Source organism: Melospiza melodia, chromosome 25 (assembly GCF_035770615.1).
Source record: "Melospiza melodia melodia isolate bMelMel2 chromosome 25, bMelMel2.pri, whole genome shotgun sequence".
NCBI lineage: Eukaryota > Metazoa > Chordata > Aves > Passeriformes > Passerellidae > Melospiza > Melospiza melodia.
In genome coordinates this window covers 6091046-6106357 of record NC_086218.1, presented here as the reverse complement: position 1 = coordinate 6106357, position 15312 = coordinate 6091046, and the positions used below count along the sequence as shown (strand labels likewise).

The window sequence follows — 15312 nt, the reverse complement described above, 5'->3', positions numbered from 1 at the left end:
ATTGTCAATCTTTTTCAACAAAGACAAAATGTTTTGATTCTAGGCAAAGCCAACAACAAAATTTTTAAACTCTCAATCCTTCCTTCTGTTGTTTCAGTAAATTGTAATGAAGAACTAGTGATTTGAGCTCTTGCACTTGATGTTCCTATGGTAATTCCACCAAAAACACCTATTGCTATTGCATTTCTGTTACCCATGAATATACCCAAGTAAAACAACTTTCCAAAGAAATCAGTTGTGTCTGTGCCATCTAGTACCTCCGGTCCAGAGGTCTTTTGGGTGCAATGTTGGGACAGTAACCAAGCAAAATTGACTTGCTGCCTGACTCACTGTGGTAAAACAATTTATGTTACAGGCATGCCGGATACTGGCGCAGATGTCACTGTAATTTCTCACATGTTCTGGCCCAATGATTGGGATTTGGTCATTCCTTCAGGTTCCCTCATAGGGATTGGAGGTGCTGCCATGTGTTTGCAAAGTGCATCCATGATTAACATTACAGGTCCTGAAGGAAAGACAGCAACGGTGCGTCCTTTTGTTGTTCAGAAGCCTCTCACTGTTTGGGAGAGAGACGTCCTGTCCCAATGGGGAGCCAAACTGGAAGTGGGAAGTGGGCCTGTGATGGAAACCACATCAAAACCTGCCACTTGAAAGCTGACCTGGAAAACTGATCATCCTATATGGATTGATCAGTGGCCTTTAACAGAGAAAAATTTAAATATCCTTAAAAAATTGGTAAAGGAGCAACTTTAACAAGGTCACATCTCCCCCACAAATAGTCCCTGGATTTCACCAGTGTTCATCATCTATATGAAGACATTGGACTCCTGGAGGTTGTTTCATGACCTGAGGAGATCAATGAAGTGATTGAAGACATGGAACCTCTTCAACCTGGACTCCCTTCTTTATCAATGATCCCAAAACACTGGCCTCTCATTGTCATTGATTTAAAGGACTGTTTTTTCCACATTCCACTTCATCCTGATGATTCTCCAAGATTTGCTTTTCCAGTTCCCATTATCAATCGAAGAGAACCCATGCAGAGATATCACTGGAAATCATTGCCCCAAAAACTGAAGAACTTGCCTTTAATTTGCCAGTATTTTGTTACCCAAGCTTTGTCTCCAGTTCAACAGAAGTTTCCCAGATCCATGATTCTGCACTACATGGATGATTTGCTCATCGCAGCTCCAACACAGGCAAAGATGGACTGAACCCGTGCTAGTGTTACTGAAATTCAAAATGCTGGACTCGCAATTTCTGCTAGAAAAATCCAGGAAGTTCCACCCTGGAAGGATCTTGGATGGAAGATGACTGAGAAAACAATAACACTGCAGAAGATACAGCTCCAGACCAGTGTCAGCAATCTGCAAGGCTTACAGCAGCTTTTGGGAGAAATCAATTGGGTCAGACCTGTTTTGGGAATCACCAATGATGAACTGGGTCCACTTTTCGATTTACTGAGAGGAAGCTACAACATCAACTCTCCAAGAACCTTAATACTCGAAGCTCGTTCAGCCCTTGACAAGGTCATGGAAGCTCTCCAAAGACAGCAAGCTCATCGCTGTATTCCAGAAAACCCTTTCGTTTTCGTAATTTTAGGAAAAAAGAAAATTACACTTTGTGGTCTCATTTTTCTGTGGGACCCTTCTGAGAGAGATCCTTTGTTGATAATAGAGCGGATTTTTCTTCCCTAGAGGTTTCCAAAGACTATTTTCACAGTTTTAGAGATGATAGCACAAATTGTAATTAAGGCCAGGAGCAGATTGTTAAGTTTAGCAGGTCAAGAATTTGCAGTTATCTATTTACCATTGAAAAAAGATTATCTTAATTGGGCAATGCAAAATTCTGATAATTTGCAGTATGCACTGTTGGACTTCCCAGGTGCTTGTTCTGTTTATTACTGTTGTGGTCCGTTCCGGTTAACGGGTAATGCAATGATTTTTTGGTGCAAAAATATCCAGCAAGGCACAGGGGATTTGCAGTAACAAATCAACAAAATGCAGTTTTATTGAAATAACCACAACTGAAGAGTGTTGGTGAGGGGAACTGGGGAAGAAAGGGAGAAGATAAGGAAAGAGGGAGGACAGGAGGGTAGAGGGGTTATAGCTACTGAGACGTGGTGCCGCTTTTGTCCTTTGGGGTCCAGCGTCGAAGCTCACTGGCTCACGTCCGGGGACATCTCAAAAAGCACGGCTAACCAGGGCTCCAATTATATGATTTTTTCGTTGGGGGGAAGGGGAGCCAAAACAAAGGTCTCCAAGAAGGGGGAAAGAACAGAAAAAGGGGGGTACACAGTGTCCTAGCCAAGCAACAGGCAAAATCATTGTTTTCATGGCCCAATGCTTGCAGGTGCGTTTATTCTGGGCAGCTTTTCCCTGGTTTGTGCACACCTCTCCCGAGCTGGGGGGGGGGGGTGTTTAGTCCCAGTCTCTGGAAGAAGGTGCGAGGGAGGTTTTCTTGCATGGGGATTTCTTGTCTTCGTTCTTTGATGAAGAGACTCACATCTCTGCTTGTCTGTCACGGTGGTTGAAGGTAGATGAGAGGAGTCCTCTCTTGGAGTGGGGGGGACCGCCCCAGAGCTCAGACCAGCCAGGCCAGGAGGTAGGGAGAAAGTCCAGATCCATTGTTCAGAAAGGGCAGAATGCCCTCTTCAAGTTCAGTATGGCGTGTTCTGCAAACAACACCTGTGGAAACAGTGAGCTGAGAAGCACCTGACCTCCCCTCCCCACTGGCTCAGCAGTTTTTTAACTTTTTGGTGGTCTTTCCTTCATGACAATTGTGAGGCAAAAATGAAAGACATTTTGGACAGCCTCTCACACGACCCCATGACTCACGATTGTCTTGAGGGATCTTCATCAGCAGAACTCTGGAGTGTCATTGATGAATCTTTGGAACTCGTTGCATGTCGGTAGCATAACCTGGAAAAAATAGGGATGACAGAAAAGAGGAGGATAAAAAGAAGAGAGAGGGAAAAGAAAAGAAAAAGATAGGGGAAAGGGAAGCAATAAACAAACATAATTAATATTGATTATCATAATAATTTTCACACGTGGTTATTCTTTTATAACAATTTCAAAAATGGCTAATTATAATAATTTCAAAAAAATGGATAATTAATTAAAGAAATATCACTTGTATAACAATTTCAAAAAATGGTTGAAACAAATCACAAATAAAACAAAAACAACAAACAAATCATAATGTAAGCATTGTCTTTTAAAAATTATTTTCTAAAATAATCTACTAAAGATCAAAATAACCTTCTGTAAATCATACTTGAGAATCAAAAATTGCTCTAAAGCACATATGCTCAAATCATAATTGTTTTGTGTCAAATGTTTTGGAGACGTCTATAGCATAGAGGACATCGGCTAAGCGGTGTGCATTGATTACAGGCATCAATCTCCTTAGCCTTTTCATCATGTTCCATTTCATAATGAATAGGGCTGCTGACAAGATAAAACCAAGTGAAACTAGGATCAAAAGAACAACAATTGGATGGCACACACTGTTCAGGATACCTGTGGCAGTAGGTGACCACCCAAAGAGAGTATCCCACCACTTATGCTCAGCATCCTGCTTTACCCTCTCCATAACCCGGTGTATTTGTTCTCGAGAATTTCAACCAGGTCCTGATGGAGCAGCAGTTGTCTCACGAGGGTGAGGTTCATTCCAATAGGAGTGGGCATCAGCTTGTGAATCAGTGTGTAGTTGGATTGCAATAGGTAGTGAGAGGTAACTGGAGCTTCATAAGAGAAATCACATCCTACAATCTTAGTAAAGTTACAAGCACAAAAGTTTGAGTGATTCTTTGTATCTACCACAATATCTTCTACAAACACAAAATCACAAATGGTTCTAAAGCATGCACATCCATTGCCTATGTATAGAAGAACTGTTTCAGTAACCTCATTAAGACGAATCTCAAAATGACAGATGTTTTGCTCTGTGTCTAAACAGATATGCTGAGCTACGATTGCATTGCTTTCACAGATGAACCCTTGTTGTTTGTGGGGGCCTGAATATATGTATTGCTATGGAGAGAGTCTCTGTTAAGATCTATGTATTGTAAGATCTATGTATTAAATAAGTGGGTCCTTATGGAGAGAGTCCCTGTAAGATCTCTGTGGGTCCTAGTTACTCCAAACAAGCTACAGCTGCGAAGTCCTTAGTTGGGCAGCAGCTGTAGCTCGTGAAGGTAACTGGAATCAACAGGGGTGAGTCAAGAGCCCAGGAGGAGCCCCTGAGAAGACACACTGAGAACTGTGCTGCAGAGAAGAACAGCTTGGTATAGTATGGGACTTGAGAGATATGGAATACAACAAGAATACAACAGTTGTTCTCGGACAATACAAGATTCCAGATTAACAGTTTGCCATTTGTCATTGACCTGACGGGCCCATCCCCTATATTCAGTAGGGTAGAGAACAGCTCCGTCATGGTTTAATCCTAATGCAATAACAGGAAAGACCAAATGTACAGAAACATTGCATATGGTTAAAAAAAAAGCAGTGCTGTGTTTGAAATGGGATCATAAGTAAAGTTCACCAGATTCCACCAGGATTGGAATTCTCTTTCAAACTCAGTGGCACTGTCCCAGATTATTTTCCGAATTTCTGTGGGGAAGGTGCCTTCCTCGCCCTCTCTTATAATTGAAGCAGAGACTGACTGCATCCATAATTGTGCCTGGATACAGCTGAGGGCTAAGGAAACATTGTTCTGTGTAGCACTAAGTGCATCAATCACCAATTTGTGATTATTCACATTCACTCTTTCCCAATTTGGCAAAATGTTTGACAACAGCCACTGGTGTGTCCCTAAGGCTAACAGAGATGACCTCAGTGGTTGCTGTAATTTGGTCAGATCTCTAGTTGTAGCAGCCAATTTGTTCATTAGTACTTCAGAGTCAATGCTATTCAGAATTCCCAATCCTGTACCCATAACACCGGTCACGTCCCTTGGTGTTCTAATTTTAAAGGAGCTTCGTTTCCGAAGCCAAGTGGTTCAGCCTTCAAAAGAAGTTTGCAGAAGCGGAGAACAAGCTGGCTGAATATCTGAAACGTTGTTCTGCATTAGCAATTTGACCTGTTTGAGAGACATGCTGGATTGAACAATATTTGTTGTTGGCCAGTTTTCCTGATTATATAAGGTCCAATCTTGAAAATTCTTGGGATGAGTATGACCGGTGGTACAGGTGAAGTGGTGACAGTGGTAAAGTAGGTTTAGCATTCATTACAAATTTAAAAGAAAGGTCTTGAGTATCCTTGGACCAGAGGCAAACTACCTCCACAGTGTGAGTTAATGTAAAACTGTGCCAGCAGTCTCGTACGCTTGGGTGCATACAGACTTGCTCCTGTTTGTTTTCCTGATCTGTGGAAACACTGATTGCAATTGCTTTGCTATAGTCAGACCCATTAACCATTCAACACCCGATGCTAATTTGTTCTCCCACTACTCCTTGAAGCTCCCAGGTTTTCTGTTTCTCCCATTCTCGTCAAGTATACAACTTGTCTTCATGTGTAACTACTGTTAGTAAGTTTAGACCCATGACATCTCCCATAGATCTGATAAATTGCAGGAAGGCCTGAGACCAGGGCCATGTAAAGGGGCCTCCTGTTGCCTCTGCCAATTGGGGTCTGATTGCCGTGTTTACCGTGCTCAGTGCAGGCCTTGCAGTGTCTGCCCTTTGAGATGTATTAGAAAAGGGCTTCACACCTTGCGTCTGAGAGAGCGTAATTACAGCACTCAGTGTGGGTTTTGGTACAGTGTTTATCTTAAATGTGTAAACCAAGCCTCTTAGTCCTAATGGACTAGCTGTGTCATTCTGCCAGCAACATGTCACGTAAGTAGGTTTGACCAAAGTAAAACTGTATCATCAATCAAGTGATTCATCATTACAATCTCTTGTAATTGCAAGATTGTTCGTTTTGAGACCTAAAGCATAACTACCAATATGTTCCTGGTAGCAACACAGAGCGAGGGGACTTTTTATTTTGGAACTTCTCCATTTCTTCGTGGGACATAATTTTGCTGAAGGGATGTCCAGATGATTCCTTCCACCTGTTTCCATAAAATTTCCTGCAATTCTGATGGAGGTGGCCTTTTCATGGAGAGTTCCTTCCACCTTTCTGCATGTTACCAAAATTCACTCACCAACCTGTCAGTGTTCTGATCAACTCATTCTGGTCCCATCTCCACTCATTCGGGCGGTACACCTTGGAGTCATGCTGCACTAGGGTTGCCAGGCTCAGGTAACGGCCCTTGGGATAGGTTCCAAGAACATTGGTGTGCTGGACGATGGCTTCAGGCCACAGCTGCTCACCAGGGGGCTGTCCATGAAATTGTGGTAATATGCAGAAAAGTATTAGCAAGGCTATCATGTTTTCAGATGATTCTCATGTCCCTCGGGGTTCTCTTGTAAAAGCAAGAACAATAAAACATCCTGCCACTGAGAGGCAGAAAGGAGTTTAAAAGGAGGGGATTATCCAGCGTGTGTGTATGCGGTGCTCTTTTCCAAGAGCGTCAGAGGCTACCCATGCATATTTATTCAGAGGGGTTTTCAGCACAAGCGGTACCTCGCCCACCGTGGGGAGGTCCACTAAGACAGGTTGTCCAGGGTAATGTGATGGATTGTTTGCATCGTCGGGACCTTCCAGCGAAGGGATGATGCTTGGAGGTGTGGGGTAAAAAGCGGTGACTTTGGGGCAGCCGTTCACTCCCCACCTGCTATTTACCCCCTTAACAGCCTCCCACAGCCAGCAGTCCCAGTTTGCTTTCTGGGGCTTAAGGAACCGCTTTAAAAGGCCATTTGTCCTTTCCACGATCCCGTTAGCCTGAGGGTAGTAAGGAGTATGAAAAGTCCACTTTATGCCTTCGGCTCTGGCTCAATCCTGTACCACGTTGGCAGTAAAGTGAGACCCATTGTCAGACTGAAGTTCTTGCGGCTTTGGAAAAGTTCCAAACCACTCCTGCAAAGCTTTAACTGTATTTTCACCTGTGGCCCTTTTAAAAGCATCAGCTTGTACCAACCCAGATACAATTTCCACTCCTACTAACACAAAATGTTTACCTCCTGATTTCTTAAAAGGACCAATATAATCTACCTGCCACACATCCCACAAGCCTTTACCTTTCCTCAAATGCAGAGGGTCATCCTCTAAAGGATGCCTCTCCAGTCGCTTGCGGCACTGTTCGCAGGCCGATATGCATGTTTTACACATTTCCCTGGTGACTGGCCAGCCGTGGGCGTGTGCTTCCTGGTACAGATCTTTGGCACCTGTGTGCTGTCTTTTTACATGTAACCACTATAACAGTTGATTCCAATCCTCTGAAATAGTTTCTTCTTTCAGGGGGCTAAGCCTTGCTAGTTCATCAACTCTGTTGTTTCATTCATCTGCTTGATTCCCATCTATTTTGATGAGAAGCTACCCAACCAACCAGAAAGTTTCCTTTACTCGCGATTTCTAGGATTTCTTTCCACTTATCTTTCTGCCACACTGGGATTCTGTTAACTTCCCAGCCATTCTGTTGCCAGAAAGGGAGCCACTCAGTGCAGCCTTTGTATACCGCATATGAATCAGTGTAGATGTAAACAGGAGAAGTGTTCTGTGCCTGACGTTGCAAAACACTCCAGAGAGCTACGAGTTCTCCAACCTGAGCGCTGCCCTCTCCTTCTATGATAATCTTTTCACCAGATGAAATATGTAAGGCAGCCGCCTTATATTTCCAAGTCTTTCCTTCCTGCTTAGAGGAAGCATCTGTAAACCAACAGTTTGCTGCTAACTCAGGTGAGAAGGGTGGTGCTTCTTTTATTACAGAAGCAGGTTTGTCTTGGCTACTATCTAGGCTCTCAGTGTCTTGTGTTGCCAAGAATTTTGCAGCACCTTCTGTGACAGGAAAGGTATTGCAGTAATACTCTATTTGAGCATACCATTTCCTGACTGACGACTTTTGAGCTATGCCATCAGGTGGAGGGGTCCCATTTGTGACAGCTTTAATTACCTTGAAGGGACCTCTCAATATGATGGCTTGCTGCCGTGTGATTTTCTCTACTTCAATGAGAGCTAAGCTAACAACAAACAATCCTTTTTCCCAGGTAGTGTATCTTTTCTCAGCATCTTTAAAACCACAGGAAAAGAAGCTGACAGGCCTTGTTGGACCCTCAGGACCTCGCTGCCAGATGTGTATTGATAGCCCTGAGGAGGCAAATCCCCATTCCACCTGGAAAGGGTCTTTAGCATGAATGGGCCCCAATGCCTGATGTGCAGTGGCTTCAAAAATCAGTAATTGTAATACTTCCTCCTGAGAAGGAGTCCAATCCCATTTGACTCCTTTCCTTAGTAAATTGTAAAGGGGTCTAGCAATGATTGAGAAATCTGGCATATGTTTCCTCCAGTATACTAACAGTCCTAAAGCTTGCTAGAGGTCTTTTTTGTTTTCAGGCATTTTCATTTGCTCTAAAGAAGTTAAAGTGTCAGGTGGGATGCATGTGCTTCCGGATCGCCACCAAATTCCCAGAAATTTTACTTCCTGAGAAGGCTTTTGGATTTTCTCTGGGGGAGTCTTTGAATCAAGGCTCTCCAGATGAGAGATTATATTCTGCTGGAGATCCCCCACCTCCTTAATTTCCTCTCCTCCCACCAAAATGTCATCAATGTATTGGTAAACACCTACAGTGTCAGTTTTAGGTATTTTTTCTAATTCCTTAGCTAAAGCATGGTGTGCTAGAGTTGGAGAGTGTTTGTATCCCTGAGGGAGTCTGGTGAATGTGCACTGTTGTCCCTCCCATGTGAATGCAAAGCGATCCATGTCCTCTGGCTGTATAGGTATCATGAAGAACATGTCTTTGACATCTATCATTGCCATGACTGTGTGAGCTTTTTCTTGTATTGATGTTATTAATTCAGCTAAATTTGGCACTGTTGCAGTCAGAGGGTCAGTGTTGGCATTGAGCCTACGATAATCTATCGTAAGTCTCCACTTCCCGTTGGGCTTTCGGACTGGCCATATGGGTGAATTACAAGGGGACTGTGTGTTAATTATTATTCCTTGGTCATGCAAATCTTGAATAACCGGTTTGATGCCTTCCCTAGCTCCAGAAGGCAAAGGATATTGTTTCACATTGATTGTTTTACTGTAAGGCAGTGCGGGTGCGGTCTGAAGTAGCCTAATGTTAAGTGGCGGAGTGCCAAAACACCACAGAAAACCCTCAGTGTCTTCCCACTGCCTTCCTGCAAGGACATCCATCCCTAGCAGATTATTCGGGATGTCCCCAATTACCATTTTGACAACTAATTGATTTTCCTCTCCAGGGAGTGTTACTTTGACTAAAGCAACATTCATGGGTTCTATAGTTCCTAAAGCATTAAGAACGCAGCATTGCCTTTTTGTTGGAACAACTCCACACTTCTGGGCATCTCTATGTGTTAGTGCAGAGATCTGGGCTCCCGTATCAACAATACAGGTTACCAGAACTTTTTGGCCCCGTAATTAACTTGTAATTAACTTGTCTCCTGATTTGTTTTTTGTGAGCATTCGTAGGTAAACCCAACCTCCACCCCTTCGCTCACCTGTAAGTGGTGGAGATATTAGTTTCCCGAAAGCTCTGTTGGTGAAGATTCACTGTTTGTGTTTTGGGTTATGGGCGGGTGGGCAGTTATGTTGCTTAGGCTCTGTGAAAGAAGTTGCGAAGACTTACTTCCAGCTTACTGCCAGTGCTTTTCAGGAGACACGCAGCCAGGGTTTCACTATCCAAGTTCTGTGAAAGAAGCTGAGAAAGAGTTAATTTTGGCTCACTGGCTGTGTTCTGTGGGAGAGGCTGAGATGCAGTTTCACTGCCCAGATTCGGAGGGAGAAACTGGGGAAGGGTTAACTTTGCCTCGCTGGCTGTGTTCTGTGGGAGGGACTGAGATGTGCTGTGTGTACTGAACTGTGTATTAGAATGGAAACCTTAGGGTATCAGCCTGGCTGTGGCCGTGCAGCTCACCAGGGACCCCCAGAAGTGACACCTGGGTGAGAGGGGTGTCCCCAAATGTCCCCAGGGCAGGAAGGGTGAGGGGGGACACACAGGGCGGGGAGGGGTGGATGTGGCGGATCTGTTGTGGGGCGCTGAGTCCTGGCTGGATGATAACAGGGGCGCGACAGAGCCCCCGTTGGAGCTCCGCAGAATCCCAGCTGCCAGTGGAGGTTTGGCGCGGAAACAATAAGGCAGCAGCACGGGCCTTGGGGTGGAACTGGGGGAACTTTATTCGATGGCAAAACTCCCTGAGTCTGTAGCAGGCTCCATGGAATTGGCCAGGCCCCATGGAGGGCTGAGGCTTAGCGATAGGAATTGCTGAGTCATGATGAAATAGCAAAATAAGCTCCAGTCTTCCACCTCTCGGACCCCAGCTTATCTCTGCAACCCCATAGGTCACTTTCCCCCAACCCCTACTATTGGACAAGTTTGGATCCCTTTGTACCCTATAAAAAGGGGCTGTTTTAGCCCATTCAGCAGAAAAAGAGCCGTCACTGGAACCTTCACAGACCCCCCAATAAAACCATCGCTGTGGAATGCCAGGACCTTTCTTCTCCTCTCTTGTCTGCTTCCCCCAGTAGCCTGCCAGGCACCTTAGCAAGCAAAGAGCTGGAATTCCAAGAGAGCTGATAATCACTAAAGAGCTGATATCCACTAAGCTTGCTTAAGGTAGCCATGGCTGCGAGCAGCCTGGGTATTTGGACTCTGTCCCCAGCAGGGACTGAGCTATCCGGCCCCTTGCTCGGGGGCAAAACCCAGGCTGAGGGGCAATGCCAGTGCAGGATCCCAGGACCCTGAACAGAGGGCAGACAACAGCTTATAAATGGGGGGGTCTCAGGGAGGATACAATCTCTAGCTAATTGGGGGAACTGGGGGTGGAACACAAGGCAGGGAATACAATGTGTAAACCAAGGAAGGATTTCAAGGGAGGAGAACAGCTTGAGTAAACTAATGGGGTTTCAAAGGATACAAAACTGACAGGGAAGTTTCTAAAGGGGAGGGCAGGTTCGGGCAGGGATTGACATTTAATGGAAGGAGGAATAAGGAAGGTTCTGGGGCAAAGGTAGGGCAGGAGGGGTTAACAGCTGGCAAGGGGGGGAGGTTTGAAACTTGGCAGGGAGTAGCTGGGTAACAAACAGAACTAAACTGAGTAACAGGGAGGACAATACAGAGGGGTTGCAAAACCACAAATTACACAGAGAACCTGCCAAATAAAGAAAACACACTACAAGAGGTGGAAATCCTGGAGGTGTCCTCAACTCCTTAAGGGACACATCAGGATTGTCCCCAGCAGGGGATTTTGGGATCCCTGACGGATTTTTGAGATCCCTGATGAATTTTGGGATCTGTGATGAATTTTTGGGGTCGCAGTACCAGCCAGCATGCGGAATCTGTCACGATGGATTTGGGGCTGGGGCTCTCTAATGGAGTTTTTGAGGTCCCTGGTGAATTTTTGGGATCCCTGATGAATTTTCGGGGTCACTGACTGATGTTTGGGGTTGCAGTCCTGGACACCATGAGGGACCTGTTGCAGGCAGCCGGGGCCACCCTTGGGGACAGCCTGTGGATCCTGTGGCTCAGTGTCACCAGCAACAGTTCCGTGGCTGAGAGCCTGGGGGAAGTTCCAGGGGGATGTGTGGACATCATGGATGAGGAATTTTGGGGAGTTCTGGGGTGGTTTGAAGTGGGACCCATAGCACAGGGAATGGACCCAAAATGGAGGGGGAAGGACTCAAAATCAAAGGGTGTCATGGGATGTCGTGGGGTGTCACAGGTGCCGTGGCAGGACTCTACCTGCACCAGGGTGGGCGCAGACACTCAGTGCCAGGAGCAGCCATGGGAACATCCTGAGGGACACAGGGACACCCTGCAGGACACAAAGAGACCCTGCAGGACACGACGACCCCAAGACCTCGGGGACTTCAGCCCCACCAGGGGTGGGGGCAGGGACATAGTGGGAGGGACAGGGACACACGGGACAGGACGGGGACACACATAGGGGTGACAGGGAGCCATGGTGGGGGATAGGGACATACAGAGGGGAGGGGACACGATGCAACCACGACACACATCAGGGGACAATGTTGCCACACCTGTGTGGATGCTGCCACCAGGACGCCTCTGGTGACATCCAGTGCAGGGCAACGTAACCTGACAGGTGACACTGACCTTTTCCCCTGTCCCCAGCCTGTCCCCAGGGGCAGTTGAAGTCCCCTGAGTGCGGTGGCCCTGGGACACCCTAGTGGCTGTCACTCATTTCCAGGCCACTTGTCACCAGCTGAACAATGATCCCACCCTGCCCTGATGGGTGGTGACATTCAGCTGGGACACCGCGGTGGTGACAGTGGGGATGTGGTGGCAGGAACTGCATCAGGCAGCGCTTTGCCATGTCCCAGATGAAGGTGCTGGTGGCACTGTGGTGGTGGCATTGACACTGTCCCAGTCCATGTCTCCATGCATGTTTGCCATGTTCCCATCCATGTCTGTGTTCCGCCATGTCCCACATGGTCCTGTCTATGTCCATGTGCCCCCATGGCCCTACACATATCATTGTCCCCCACATGTCCCCATGCACGCCTTAGTCCAATGCCTTTATTTCTATGCCAGTTTCAGGGCTTTGAAAGGAATGAACAGAAACCTTTTTGTTTCAAGGCAAAAAAAAAAAAAAAAACGATTTATATATCCCTGCTGGCAGAGCATCCATGTGCTTGGCAGGTGGGAAGAATCTTTTTTGGAGGGGTTTTCCACCCAACTGTCTTGAAAATTGAGGGTTTTGCCCCAGTCCCTCCCCATTTGGCTGTGGAAGATGCCCGTGGGCCAGAGAGAATTAAAACGATGGATTTATGTTGGAGAAGACCTCCAAGGCTATCCAGTGTTGTTAGGGCCATCAGAAGAGGCAAAAAGTGATTTTTTTCTGGGGTCAGGAGTGGACAAATCAGCTCTAAAAAATGGATTTTGGATGTTGGTCTGTGGATGTGTGCAGGTACCCACAGGGAGCCAGGAGGATATGGAGCCCCCCAGCCAGGTGTCTTCCCAACAGGGATCACTGCCACCACGGATCACCGGGGGTCACTGGGGATCATCCAGGGTGGATCTCCCATAGGTGATGGAGCTGGAGCAGCACACAAAGCTCTTCCTGCAGTCGGGACGGCTCACAGGGCTGCCCTTAGTGGTGGCTCTGTTGATGGTGGGTCACGGCTGAGCTATGCCGGAATCTCTTCCCACACTCGGGACACTCATAGGGCGTCTCCCCGGTGTGGATGCGCCGGTGGCTGGTGAGGTGGGTGTTGCGCTTGAAGCCCTTCCTGCAGTCGAGACAGCGGAAGGGCCTCTCGTCTGTGTGAATGCGCAGGTGCAGCAGGAGATGGGAGCTGCTCTTAAACGCCTTTGAGCATTGATCACACTCGTAGGGCCTCGTCCCAGGCCTCTCTCCGGTGTGGATGAGGCGGTGCCTGATGAGGTTGGAGTTGTCATTGAAGCCCTTCCTGCAGTCAGGGCAGTGGAAGGGCCTCTCATCTGAGTGAATCGGCTGGTGCCGGAGGAGATGAGAACTGGTCTGAAACCTCTTCCTGCATTTATCACACTCGTAGGGTCTGTCTCCAGTGTGGATCCGCTGGTGGTAGTTCAGGTTGCAGCACTTGCTGAAGTTCTTCCCACACTCTCCACACTTGAAGGGCTTCTCCCCAGTGTGGCTCCTCTGGTGGACAGCCAGGTGGGAGCTCGTCTTGAAGCTCTTCCCACACTCGGGACACTCGTATGGCCGCACCTCTGTGTGGATTCTCCAATGGATGATGAGGTTGCATCTATTACTAAAGCTCTTCCCACATTCTGAGCACTTGTGGGGCTTCTCCCCGTTGTGGCTCCTCTGGTGGACAGCCAGGTGGGAGCTCGTCCTGAAGCTCTTCCCACACTTGGGACACTCGTATGGCCGAACCTCTGTGTGGATTCTCCAATGGCGAACCAGGTAGGCTCTCTTGCGGAAGCTCTTCCCACATTCCGAGCACTTGTGGGGCTTCTCCCCATCCTGAAGCTCTTCATCGACCACCAGCTCTGAGCTTCGGCCACCTCCTCGGTCCAGGGTGGGTCTTTCCCCCTCAGATCCCCGTGATCTGCGTTTGCAGCCCCTCCGCATGCGTGACCTCCTGAGCTTTTCCTCCCTGTTGGATTCCTGTGCTGTGGAGCTGCTCAAAACAGCCTCTTCCACAAGGTTCTGCTGTGGGCATTTGTCCGCCCTGCTCTCCATCCTCAGCTCCTGGTCTGGGGGAGGAAGGACAAGGAGAAGATGGGATTTGCCTCCATGCCACAGGGAAGGACAAGGAGATCCCCCCAGTGCGTCCCCAGCAGGACAGCTTTGGCAGCAGGGTTGTCCTGCAGCCGGGGGCCGTGCTGGGCTGGGAGATGGAGAGGGAGAGAGAGGGAAAGGGGCACTGACTTCCTCCTCACCTCCCTGGGACTCCCGGGCCACCTTCCTCTTCCTCACAGCCTTCTCCTCCTCCTGCATCGGGCCAAGTTTTGGGATTGGGAAATCCTGGTTTGGGGGGAAAACAAGGGCTGAGCGTGTTGGGTTTGATGGTCCCGCTGCCCAAGTGCAGCTGGAGAAGTCAGCGCCCCTTTCAGCCTTGGGGGGCCCGGAGCCCGCTCATCCCCAGCCTCCCCCATCCCTCCAGGCAGCCGGTTTGTCCCCCGGCTCCGGGATCGCCCCTCTGCGCTCTCCCCACTCCGGGGCTCCCGAGCTCCCCTCGGCTCTCCCGGGGATCCCCAAATCCGAGATCGCCCCTGTGCCTGCCGGTACCGGGCGAACGTGAGGCTGGTCCCTCCACGGGAAATTTACGGTTCGGCTTTGGCGTCCGGCAAGAGTCACAGATCCCCTGCCCCACTAAAAAACCCTCCCGGAGACTCCCTGATGGATTTGGTGCGAGCTCCCCCATCCCGCTCACCTGCGGCTCCTGGAGGGGGTGATGCAGCAGGAGCCGGGGGGAGCTTCGGCCTGAGTGGCGGGGCAAGGCGCTGGGGAAACCAACGTGGCTCTGCTGCTCCTCTTCCTTCCGCTCCTCCTCCGCTCCCAGCCCGGCCCCGGCAGCGCCGACACCCAAAAGCAGCAGCGCTCTGCCCTGGGCGGGTTCCGAAACAACCCCGCTCCGCGCAGCACTGGGAGCGATCCTGGGAACAGCTGGAGCAATTCTGAGATCAGCGGGAAGGATTTGGGAGCGCTTTCCCTGCCAGGGCCGCTCTTACTGGGAGCACTGGGAGGGAACTGGGAGCAAACAGCAGCCGGAGGAGGTGGGCGGGGCCAA

The 15312-nt window shown here is 48.3% G+C and overlaps 1 protein-coding gene across 2 annotated transcripts; it reads right to left on the bottom strand.

Annotated features, from left to right (window-relative positions):
- Positions 1–10224: 10224 nt before the first annotated feature.
- Positions 10225–15297, bottom strand: LOC134429434 (zinc finger protein 501-like). Of its 2 annotated transcripts, XM_063176602.1 has the most exons (3): positions 14956–15297; positions 14462–14546; positions 10225–14275 (listed from the first exon to the last, which is right to left on the bottom strand). In XM_063176602.1, exons 2-3 carry the CDS (start codon positions 14517–14519, stop codon positions 13185–13187), a joined length of 1149 nt encoding a protein of 382 aa, XP_063032672.1. In that variant the 5' UTR covers positions 14520–14546; positions 14956–15297; the 3' UTR covers positions 10225–13184. The 2 variants fall into 2 exon arrangements, with proteins under 2 accessions (XP_063032672.1, XP_063032673.1); XM_063176603.1 differs by lacking the exon at positions 14462–14546.
- Between the last annotated feature and the right edge of the window lie 15 nt (positions 15298–15312).

Coding starts and splice junctions, on each gene's coding strand:
- LOC134429434 (XM_063176602.1), bottom strand. CDS start 14,519: ATGCAGGAGGAGGAGAAGGCTGTGAGGAAGAGGAAGGTGGCCCGGGAG. Junction 14,276..14,461: donor GGCCCGGGAGTCCCAGGGAG/GTGAGGAGGAAG, acceptor TTCCTCCCCCAG/ACCAGGAGCTGAGGATGGAG.